Source organism: Carassius carassius, chromosome 9 (genome assembly GCF_963082965.1).
Source record: "Carassius carassius chromosome 9, fCarCar2.1, whole genome shotgun sequence".
NCBI classification, from domain to species: Eukaryota; Metazoa; Chordata; class Actinopteri; order Cypriniformes; family Cyprinidae; genus Carassius; species Carassius carassius.
In genome coordinates this window covers 35,692,843-35,704,597 of record NC_081763.1, presented here as the reverse complement: position 1 = coordinate 35,704,597, position 11,755 = coordinate 35,692,843, and the positions used below count along the sequence as shown (strand labels likewise).

Here is an 11,755-nt window from a genome sequence, read left to right as displayed (position 1 = left end):
TTTCCGCTAGGTTTCTTCCGGAAACAGAGGAAACCTGGTTCTCCGTCTGCAGCATAGGGGACCTTACGTTTGCTCAGATCCAGCAACAGTGAGCCCCGGGCAACTTCACGAACTGTAGGGTCATCGTTATTCAACATATGCAGTAGATGCTTTACTCTAGTCGCTGTATAAATCCACTCAATGTTAGGGATCCCCAGTCCCCCTTCGGATTTATTCATAAAGAGAATACTTCTTGTTGTGTGTGTGTTAAGACTTAACCATTTTCTTACCAGCTGCACGGTCTTATTGTTCAGCTCCGTAAGATATTTTTTAGCAATGTGGACATTAGCAAACAGATGATGAATCTTGGAAAGAGCTATATCTGGAACGGCCTGGAGTTTCATACAGGTCGGTAGAGGACACTGATCTATCAAGTCTAGTCTGCTGGAGTATTCTTTGCAGATATCACTGACTTGCTCGTGCCATTCTCCTGCCACATTAAACATATGTCCTAAATAATTGTATGATTCGTGTCTTGAATAAACTCTAATTGTGCTTCCAGCCATTATGAATGATGGAGGCTGATCACTCTTTGCCTTATACCATCTATTACCCCCGCTGCGTCGTTCGTAGAACACCGCACATTTACTATTCTTAACCTCGAGTCCAGACCATTGCAGAAAGCGGTCGGTGTATGACAGCATGTTGGTAATGACGTTCTCCTCTCTTGATACTATGAGGACGTCATCGGCAAAAGCCTGAACTGGGTTTGGAGATGTAATACCAGGCGGGGCAAGGAGACATAGCCATTTCAGCCAGTGGTTTAAGGCCAGTATGAAGTTCACAGCGCTCCAGGGACATCCCGTCTTAATCCCAACTTCAAGTTTAATCGGTTTCGTTAGTTGATGTCCGCAAATCACTTGTAAAAAGGAATTGTCATATACATTCTTGACTATATGTATGTACTGTTCCGGCAGTTTTATTTCCTCAAGGGAATGAAGCATTACGCTATGTGGTAAAGAGCCAAACGCGTCTCGAAAATCGAGAAATACCGCATAGAAACGGGAGGATTCATGTTTAAAATCATCGATGGCAGTCTTCAAACAGAATACGTGCTCATTCATTCCCTGCCTCTCTATGTATGCTTTTTGTTTTGTTGACAACCAGGGTAAAATTCGGCATTAAACACACTTCATGAATACCTTGTATATAGTGGGGAGCAGTGATATATCTCTCCAGGTGGAGGGATCTTCTGGAATGTTATTCTTTTTGGGGATCCTATATATAATAGCTCCCTTCCAAGAATCGGGAACTTTCCGGTTAATTAAACAGACATTAAAAATCTGAGTTAATGTCATTATTGAAAATAGTTTTGTTGCCTTGAGCACTTCATAAGTCACACCATCTGCACCACATGCTTTGTTGTTCGGGAGACTACAAAGCACGCTTGAGATCTCCTCTGCAGTGAAGTCCGAAGTAACGGGGGCATCTTTCGGGTCCTCCAGGTCGAGAGCGCCACACCACGGAGGACTGCCCATCTGTTGGTGTAACTGTGCCGGTTGGCATTTCGCAGCATAATACTCATAAACTTTATTCATATCATTTATCGCAGGAGGGGGGTCTGGGTAAGTGCTTTTGTTTAGAATTATATCTATTGCCTTACTCTTACGGTGTTCCCAAAGATAGGCTAGTTCGTTTCCGCTTACCACTCTGGGTTCTCTCGTACTGTTGGAATTTGTCGCTTTGTTGAGCGCCGGCTGGACGGTTTCCCGTACGTAGCGCAGCTGCTGATTTATCCATTCAGTGCGCGTCTCTGAGTCGGGCCTCGGTGAGAGTGCTTTACAGACGGGGAATTTCCGAAGGATTCTTACGGTGTATTTTAGCAAAGGTATTCCTAATGGTCTCCCATCTCTGTGAGTCGCTGTATAAGATCCATTTCTGTAGTATACTCCAGATAAGATGGTTATAAGTTTAGTCCAGTAACGCGGGTTAGTTCCAGTGAATTGTATTGTTTGTCTGTCATTAATTAGTTTAACATCCAGGGTTTTCCTGAACTCTCTCTCCTGTGCCTGAAAGCACATCCACTCTTGGTCAGAAAGTGGGCGATTGTACTGTTCAAAGTTTGCCCAGGTGGTATACAAATGTTTACTTTCAGGACAAACATTTGTCGGGTCATGGATTCGCCATCCGATGTTTTGGATTTTACCGCTTTTTAAAGCAGCTTTGTATGTAAACTTCAAGGTTGAAACCATGCTCATTGCGATTAGTCCTGATAATAACATAACTGGCTCTTTTCTGCGTTTTCGCCGGCAGCTACGACGGGTGTAGATGTTACATTTTAGTGCAGCGGAACCACGTGTGAACCTGCCGCCGCCATGACACACACACACACACACACACACACACACACACACACACACACACAATAACCTGATCTGTTTTACAATATCAAACTGAATTTAAAGCACACAACGTGCTTGTAGTTTTGCAGACTTGCTCTAAAGATTAGATGTAAGTGAATGGTTCAGTGAGAGCTCCTCAAGCACCTTTAGAGTCTAACACTTTGGAGGAATTTTTAACACTTAAACCAGCTATAATTTTGGCTAAATATACTGTAAATCTGATATAATATACTATAAATGACTGAAATTGGATTAGATCATGTAATTCAGTCTTGGTTTTGATCTGGAGAAGCCCTTCAGTCTGTGTCATTTAAAACCTTTTAGTCAGACTAGGAAACGTTTGATTATCCTGATCATGAAAAACTGTGGATTTGAGGAACAGAATGAAATAAAACTTGAAAAGAAAACAGAGTTTGCATCCTATAGTATACACATTTGTTTGACATTTGCACTTGATTTCACCATTACAGTGATAAAGTACACATGATATTGGTAACAGTGCAATGTTAATCATTCATGATATCTCCCGAGGAATGACTGAAGTCTCTGTTAACCTCGAGCTCTTTGAAAGCTTCTGGATAGTGATTCCTTGCTAATACTTGAGTCATTGCTAGTGATTTTAGCAGTGAACTACCACTTTCAGCTGAGCTCTCTAACTCATACTAATACACTAATCACTGCTTCGTGTTAGTCAGTAGTTACTAGAAGGTTAACAGTGCATTAGTCACCAAACACACTTCATCACTCACAACACAACAAGCTAAAAACACTAATAGCATTACACAGTGCTTTCTGTCATTCACTGCAGTTTGTTACATGCTCCATGTTTGCATTACAGCTCAATATTATTCCCTTTTATAGATTAACACTTGTGAAGATGTTCTTCTACATGCAACTGCTTTGATCGTGTTAGATGCTATCCCTTCAGAATATTTTTCTATATGGTATTATACATTTTTGCACTGCGCTGTGTTTTGTATGTTAGGGTTAAAAGTATGTTACTATTTCTTATCAGAGGTGTGGCTGTGTCTAACAAACTTGTTTAACAGGTTGATGTGAATTATGATGTTTCGGTCCATCACTACTAAAAGATCTTCTTCAAACAAACATGCAGCAACAGGCTCAGAGTGACTGAATATCACACAGAAAATAAAGCTGGACTCTGCTCTGACTGCTGTTCATCTGAAGCGTTTCCAGAACAGGAATCTAATGTAGAAGTGCTTCAAACGCAGATCAAGAGTGAAGATGTGTGATAAAATCAATAACTCAGAAACATCAAACATGCATGGCTTCATATCTTTGTGCTTTTGCCAGAATCAGCTGAGATTGATTGACAGATGAGTCTTGAACACAGTTGAGTTCAACAGCAAACACAGACACAAACAGCACTCAGAATCACAATAAATCTACTTTATTCTTTCAGTGTTGTGATATTTGACCAATTCCCCTCTGAAGGAAACTCACTCCCTCTGGATAGCGATACAGAAAGCACTTTATATGAACAGAGAACATCATAATCCAGCATCATGAGAAAGAAGCGTGTGTTTATTACAGTTGTTCAGAGTCACTCGCAGCTCACGCAGTGATTGGTGTATTACTGTGATCGCTGCATGATTTAAGACATCGCTGATAAGAAAAGAAGTGCTTTAGGAGTCTTGTGCGTCTGATTATCACGTCTCGTAATCACTGAGTCTGTAGTTTCTCACTGCTGTCTGATATCCATGATAGTGTTTGCAGCACTATTGCAGAGTCCAGTTCTTCTCATCAGAGCCAGTCTGATCTGGTCTTTCCTCTCAGGAACTGCATCAGCTTCATCTGGAGACTGGATATGGTAAACTCTTTCCTGAAACTACATCAGAAAGATCAAATCACATCAGTGTGCTGTTTAACACAATCCCAGAACTCTCTTTTTAAGATCAGTGTTGTGTGTATTGAGAAGCAATCAACAGAAAGCAGACTTACAGCTGACATTAAGAACGTCCATGCTGCTGCTCCTCTTCATCTGTTTGATGAAGAATCTCCCTCCGTTCTCCGTCATCATTCCTTCAATCTTCTGCAGCAGATCTTCAACTTGACCCTTCACTTTCTTCATCTTACTGAAACAGTGAGACTTTCCTCCACATTCAGTCACGAGTCGCTGCAGATCCTCATGATCTTTGGGTTTCAGATGTTCATCAATGGTCTGATCCAGATCCTCCAGATCATCTCCACGTGTGAACAGAATCATGATGTACTTCTGAACTTCAGGACCAAACAAATACTCAATATAATCCAGGATCTCTTGCTCATTTTGCAGAGGTTTCTCCAGAGGAACGGTGAGCAGAACTGAACTGAGACCTGCTGAACATCCAGAGACCAGCTGCTCTTTCATCTTCTCCAGCTGCTCTTCATTCAGATCTGGATCCAGTAGATCTGGACAATCAATCACAGAGACCTGCTTCCCTCTGATCTGAGTCTGACCCTCACACACTTCTGACTCATGCCTTTTAAACCTCTTTTCTCCCAGGATCAAGTTCCCAGATGAGCTTTTCCCACAAGTGTTTCTGCCCATCAGAAGAATCCGCATCACTGCATCATGTGGACTGGAGTCAAAGATGAAAATATCTGAAAGTGACAGAAAATATTAAATATTAATGTCAAAACACAAGGCTTTTAAAAGAAGAAGCAAAAACATGAAACAGTACAAACAGCAGAAAAACTGAACTCGTAACAGCAGCAAATGAACAGATCTCAATTACAGCAGTCAGTAAATATATAATCTAATCATCTGTCAGCTCGACGTGACAACATCTCCACGTTTCTGAGTCATGTAGAATGATATTCAGTGAAAACAACTGATTCATGAGGAACATGGTTTCAAACTGAACTATATAGTGACATTAAGACCAAATGAATGTAGTGAAGAGTCTTTCTTAAACAGAGTAAACAGACGCTGTCTCACCAGGAAGAGTTTTAGTCCCCGCTGCCATCTTCACTGCATCTCAGATCACATCAACATCAACATGCTTCAGACAGTACACAACACCAATACAATCTCCATGAGTACGTGTCCTGGTTTAGAAGAACAATAATGGAGCAGGTTTGCATTAAACACGCTGTTGAGGAATGATAAACTCACCAGGAGTCAGCTGCAGTTCAGGTTTGATCAGATTCTTTCTTCTTCTGGTTCTGACATGAACATGCTCCTCCCCTTCGCATGAATCAACATGTACAACTTGAGCTGAAAAAAACATCAAATACCACTTTCTCATCTTACAAAACAAACCAAAAAAAAACACCCAAAGTCTCCAAAACGTAATGTTTTAAAGTCACGGTCTATTGGTTTAAATGGAGAGAAACCGAGGAGAGCGAGAACCAGGAGCTGAAAACAGAAACACTGCTGTATAAGAGGACAGTTTGACAATAATGCAGCATTTATCATCTGTAACACCACGTGTAAACACTAGATGACTGTATAGCCCTATATTTACAGGTGAACGCTTATGTTACTCATACATGTCATAACTTGATCAATCAAGTCATCAGAATACTAACTTTGCATCAGGATGATTTATTTTACATTACAGCATGCTATAATTGAGTTTACATGCTATATGAACAGAGATATGGACAGTTTTCTGTCGTCCTTGTATTATCGCTTGTCCTGTAATAAATTCAGACTGCAACAGATGTCAACTGAACTGATGTGCTTTATTCACTATAACTTCACGTGTCTCCGTCGTACTTCCCTCGCACGGCTTACCCCATGACGTACAGCTTACGTCATCACGTATTACACATGTAGAATACATTACAGCCCCCTTTTTTTTTCTTTTATGGAACTTTAACAACTATCTCTATACTCAATATGGAATTCACCAACAAGCATTATTACTCTGTTGTGTAATTAAACATTTACTCAGATGTCTCAAGTTAGTGCATTTTATAGTCTCTAAATCTTGAAGGAATTTTAACCTCCCTTCCTGATCTTGTGATGATGTTTGGTTTGATTTGTCCTTCAGTTGAACAATCTTGATGTGTGTCTGGATTTATTTCTCTCTCCAGTGTTGCACTTGCGCTTGACTCTGTGTCAAAGTCATCTTGATCATTTGTTGATGGAAATTCTTGTTCTTTTGTCTTTAACAGATGCTTTCTGTTTCTTCTGTAGATCTTTCCATCTGATGTGCGAAGAACATACGATCTTGGCAAGTCATGTTTCCTCAAAACGGTTGCAGGATTCCAGATTTGTCCTTGCTGAACTCTCACTTTGTCTCCTGGTGATATCTCAGGCAACTTTTGGTGTTTTTGTCATAGTACAATTTTTGCTTTAACTGCCTCTTTTTAAGTTGTTCTTGAACTTTCTTACTTCCTTTTGGAGTCAACAATTTGCTTGAAGTCGGCAGTTTGGTTTTCAATCTTCTTCCCATTAGAAGTTGTGCCGGTGACAGACCAATGCCATCTAGTGGAGTATTGCGGTATTCCAGCAATGCAATATATGGATCTCCATTCTCACTTTGTGAGCATTCTCTTGATGGTTTGGATCATTCTTTCTGCTTGTCCATTAGATTGAGCATATTTCGTGGCATAATACTGACATATTGTGGACCATTATCTGATATTACCACATCCGGTATACCATGTCTTGAAAACAGTGATTTCAGTGCTAGGATTACAGTTTTGCTGGTAGTGTCATTCAGCTTTGCGATCTCTGGAAATTTGGAGTAGTAGTCCACACACATCAAATATTCAGAACCATTGTGCTGAAACAAGTCAGTGCCAACTTTTGCCCATGGTCTTTCTGGCAGTGCATGAGGTATTAGCGTTTTTTTTTTTCGTGACTGTTTCGATGAGTGTTGCATGTGGCACATTGAGATATCATTTTTTCAATTTCAGCAGACATTCCGGGCCAATAAAAAACCTCCCTTCCTGATCTTGTGATGATGTTTGGTTTGATTTGTCCTTCAGTTGAACAATCTTGATGTGTGTCTGGATTTATTTCTCTGTGTCAAAGTCATCTTGATCATTTGTTGATGGAAATTCTTGTTCTTTTGTCTTTAACAGATGCTTTCTGTTTCTTCTGTAGTTCTTTCCATCTGATGTGCGAAGAACATACGATCTTGGCAAGTCATGTTTCCTCAAAACGGTTGCAGGATTCCAGATTTGTCCTTGCTGAACTCTCACTTTGTCTCCTGGTGATATCTCAGGCAACTGCTTGGTGTTTTTGTCATAGTACAATTTTTGCTTTAACTGCCTCTTTTTAAGTTGTTCTTGAACTTTCTTACTTCCTCGGCAGTTTGGTTTTCAATCTTCTTCCCATTAGAAGTTGTGCCGGTGACAGACCAATGCCATCTAGTGGAGTATTGCGGTATTCCAGCAATGCAATATATGGATCTCCATTCTCACTTTGTGAGCATTCTCTTGATGGTTTGGATCATTCTTTCTGCTTGTCCATTAGATTGAGCATATTTCGTGGCATAATACTGACATATTGTGGACCATTATCTGATATTACCACATCTGGTATACCATGTCTTGAAAACAGTGATTTCAGTGCTAGGATTACACTTTGCTGGTAGTGTCATTCAGCTTTGCGATCTCTGGAAATTTGGAGTAGTAGTCCACACACATCAAATATTCAGAACCATTGTGCTGAAACAAGTCAGTGCCAACTTTTGCCCATGGTCTTTCTGGCAGTGCATGAGGTATTAGCGGTTCTTTTGCATGACTGTTTCGATGAGTGTTGCATGTGGCACATTGAGATATCATTTTTTCAATTTCAGCAGACATTCCGGGCCAATAAATGATGTCTCTCGCTCTTCCCTTGGATTTCACCATGCCCAGATGCGACTCATGAATTTTGTCCAACATTTCTTTTCTCATTCTACTTGGAATGATGAGTTTTGAGGCTTTGAACACGAGACCTGATGCATAACTGATTTCCTCTTTAAAAGTCCAATACTTCTGAATGTCTTTGTGCACTGAACTTTTCTCTGTAGGCCATCCATTCAGTATGTAGTCTTTCAGTTTCTGCATTTCAAGATCTTCAGCTGTTGTTTTCCTGAACTCTTCCAGTTTCTTTTCAGACACAGGTAGCTGAGGTGTGACACAGTTTACCTCTAGCTCCTCTTCAAGCAGGTCTTCGTTGTGTTCATCAAGGTAAGCGCGACTCAATGCGTCTGCTATGTGCATTTCTTTGCCTGGCTTGTACATGACATTCAGATTGTACCTTTGAAGTCTTAGCAACATCCGTTGCAGTCTTAATGGCGTTTGATGCAGAGGTTTTTTGAAGATGCTCTCAAGCGGCTTGTGGTCACTTTCTACTTGGACTTCTCTGCCATATACATATTGGTGGAACTTTTCACATCCATATACAATGGCAAGGAGTTCCTTTTCGATTTGTGCATATCGGCGTTGGCAATCCGTGAGCGCTCTTGATCCATATGCTACAGGTCTCTGGTCTTGAAGCAAAACTGCACCCATGCCTTCAGAGCTGGCATCTACTGACATCGTAATATTTCAATGTTGGTGCATTTGTTGCTAGAGCTTTAAGTTTCTGAAAACTTTTCTCTTGTTCACTTCCCCAGAACCACTAAGCATCATTCTCCAGCAGTTGTCTGACTGGAGCACTTACTTCCGACAAGTTAGGAATAAACTTGGCAAGATACTGCAGCATACCTAGAAATCTTTGAAGAGCTTGCTTATCTTCTGGTGGAGGTAACTGAACTACAGCTCTCACCTTCTCTTCATCTGGTTTCAGTCCTTCTGCTGTCAGCACATGACCAATATACTTGATTTGTGATGTTCGGATTTGACATTTCTTTTTGTTTAGTTTGAGGTTGTGTTCTCTTGCCCTTTGGAGCAGTTTTTTCAGTCTGGCATCATGCTCTTGTACCGTTTCACCCCAAACCAGCAAATCATCCACAATGTTTATCACACCATCCAGATCTTCAATCATCTGTACTACAGCTCTCTGGAAGACTTCAGATACTGACGATATTCCAAATGGCAAACGCAGGAATCTATATCTTCCTATAGGAGTGTTGAATGTGCACAACTTGGAACTGTCATCATCCAATTTAATCTGCCAGAATCCTTGGTTGGCATCAAGCACAGAAAACACTTTAGCATTTGGCATGTTGGATACAACCTCTTCTACTGTGAGTAGTGGGTAGTGTTCACGTTTGATTGCCTTGTTCAAATCTTGTGGGTCGAGACATATTCGAATTTTGTCTGGCTTGACAATTGTAACCATGCTACTCACCCAATCAGTTGGATCTGTCTGTCTTGCAATGACATTCATCTGTTCCATCCTGTGCAATTCTTCAATTATTTTGTCTTTCAGTGCAACAGGAACTTTTCGTGGAGCATGTACTACAGGTTTTACTGTCGGATCAACTTGAATGTGGTGATATCCTGGCATGCATCCTAGACCATTAAACAGATCTTCATACTGTTTCAGAATGCCATCATCATCAACAGAAACGTCGTGTATCCTCTTTATCATCCCTAGTGCTTGACATGTGGATCTTCCTAGGATTGCAGGTGCATCTCTTTCAACAATCTGGAACTGAATCTTTTGTTTTTCACCTTTAAACTCACATGTGAGCTGTGTCTGTCCCAATGGCGACATCTGGTGTCCAGAGTACGTAAGTAATTTGCAGGTAGATTTACTCAGCTTCTCCGTTATGCCCAGCATATTGTAGATTTTTAACGAGAGCACATTACATTCTGCACCAGTGTCCAACTTGAATTTCACTTGCATGTCACTTGTCTTGAGCACTTCTGACCATTTTTCTTTATCTTCTTGCGTTTCTGTGGTGAGAGATTGAATGGTTTTCAATTTGTTTTTCTGAACTCCAACCGTGCCAAGGAACATATTTTGGTCATTTTCCTGTGTCTGTTCAAGCGTGTGCATTTTTCTTGGCTGTTTATGCTCAATTCGACACATTTTTGCAAAATGGTTCTTCTTATTGCAGTCTGCACGTTTGTCCATAGGCAGGACACTTTCTCTGTTCATGTTTGTACCCACATCTGCTGCATTTTGTATTTTCACTCGAGTCATGTTGCATTTCTCTTGGCATACTCTTAATTCTCTGTTTAAATTTTACTGCTTTAATTTTGTGCATGTCTACTTCCTCATTTAGTGCTTTCATTTGACTGGATGTGATTTCGTTAGCTCGACAGATGTCCACAGCTTTTGCTAATGTGAGATCTGCTTCTCTTAGCAATCTTGCTCTTACTGTGTCATCTTTAATGCCACAAACAATTCTGTCTCTGATTAATGAATCATGCAATTCTCCAAACTCACAGTCTTTGGCTTTGTTCTTTAGGTCCGTGACGTAGGAGTCAATATTCTCCGACGGTCCTTGAGCCCTCGTGAAGAAAATGTGACGGATGTAAGGTAGGTTTTTTCTTGGTTCACAATAGTCTTTGAACTTTTGTTTGAGAACGTTGATTTTGTCTCTCTCTTCTTCACCAAATTCAAAAGTATTGAAAACTTGAATTGCCTCCTCACCCGCGACATGTAGAAATGTGGCGCACTGCACTTTTTGAGATTTTTCCGCGATACCGCTAGCCGTTAGGAACAGGTCCAATTTTTGAATCCATATCTTCCAGTTTTCTGCTAGGTTTCCTTGTAGACATAGGTTCGATGGTGGCTGTAACTGTGCCATTCTTCTTTCTTTGCATTTACAACTTCTGACACCATGTATTATCGCTTGTCTTGTAATAAATTCAGACTGCAACAGATGTCAACTGAACTGATGTGCTTTATTCACTATCACTTCATGTGTCTCCGTCGTACTTCCCTCGCACGGCTTACCCCATGACGTACAGCTTACGTCATCACGTATTACACATGTAGAATACATTACAGTCCTGTTTGAAAACTAGATCACACCATACAAATATAAAGGGCACACATGTCAAAAGGTACACATAAACCTTCACTCAAATCTTGAATGAATGAATGAACAACATGTCACACTCACATATATGTGTTGATATTGCCAAAGCGCGTTCGCGAAGGAAACCCGTGAGCGAGTGGAGAGACCCGCGCTACAGCAGTGCGCGCTCCCGATCAGTGTCAGTAAAACACGTCATGTGGCTCTGTTGAGACATTGCGCGTGGCGCTCGTGCACAGGGTTTAACGAGTACAGTCAGCATAGTAATGCAGTTAGACATAGGACATAGGTATTTAAAGTTATGGCAGAATGGTGTTCCGTTACTTCTGATAAAAAATTAATAAAATAAAATAAAGAAACCAATCTTTATATTGGATGAATGTTGGATGGCATGTTTATATTGGGACTCCCCGTGAATGTTGGATGGCTCCTCAGTGCAGTGTATTCACTCCAGTGATCTGTGAATGTTTGTGTCCAGTGTCCAGTGTGTGA

At 40.8% G+C, this 11,755-nt stretch overlaps 1 protein-coding gene across 2 annotated transcripts; it reads right to left on the bottom strand.

Moving 5' to 3' along the window:
* Nucleotides 1-4,076: 4,076 nt before the first annotated feature.
* LOC132149717 (uncharacterized) lies at nucleotides 4,077-11,486 on the bottom strand. Of its 2 annotated transcripts, XM_059559127.1 has the most exons (4): nucleotides 11,347-11,486; nucleotides 5,323-5,595; nucleotides 4,344-4,985; nucleotides 4,077-4,230 (listed from the first exon to the last, which is right to left on the bottom strand). In XM_059559127.1, the coding sequence occupies exons 2-4, from the start codon at nucleotides 5,348-5,350 to the stop codon at nucleotides 4,193-4,195; spliced, it is 708 nt and encodes a 235-aa protein (XP_059415110.1). In that variant the 5' UTR covers nucleotides 5,351-5,595; nucleotides 11,347-11,486; the 3' UTR covers nucleotides 4,077-4,192. The 2 variants fall into 2 exon arrangements, with proteins under 2 accessions (XP_059415110.1, XP_059415111.1); XM_059559128.1 differs by lacking the exon at nucleotides 11,347-11,486 and having other exon boundaries at nucleotides 5,323-5,644.
* Between the last annotated feature and the right edge of the window lie 269 nt (nucleotides 11,487-11,755).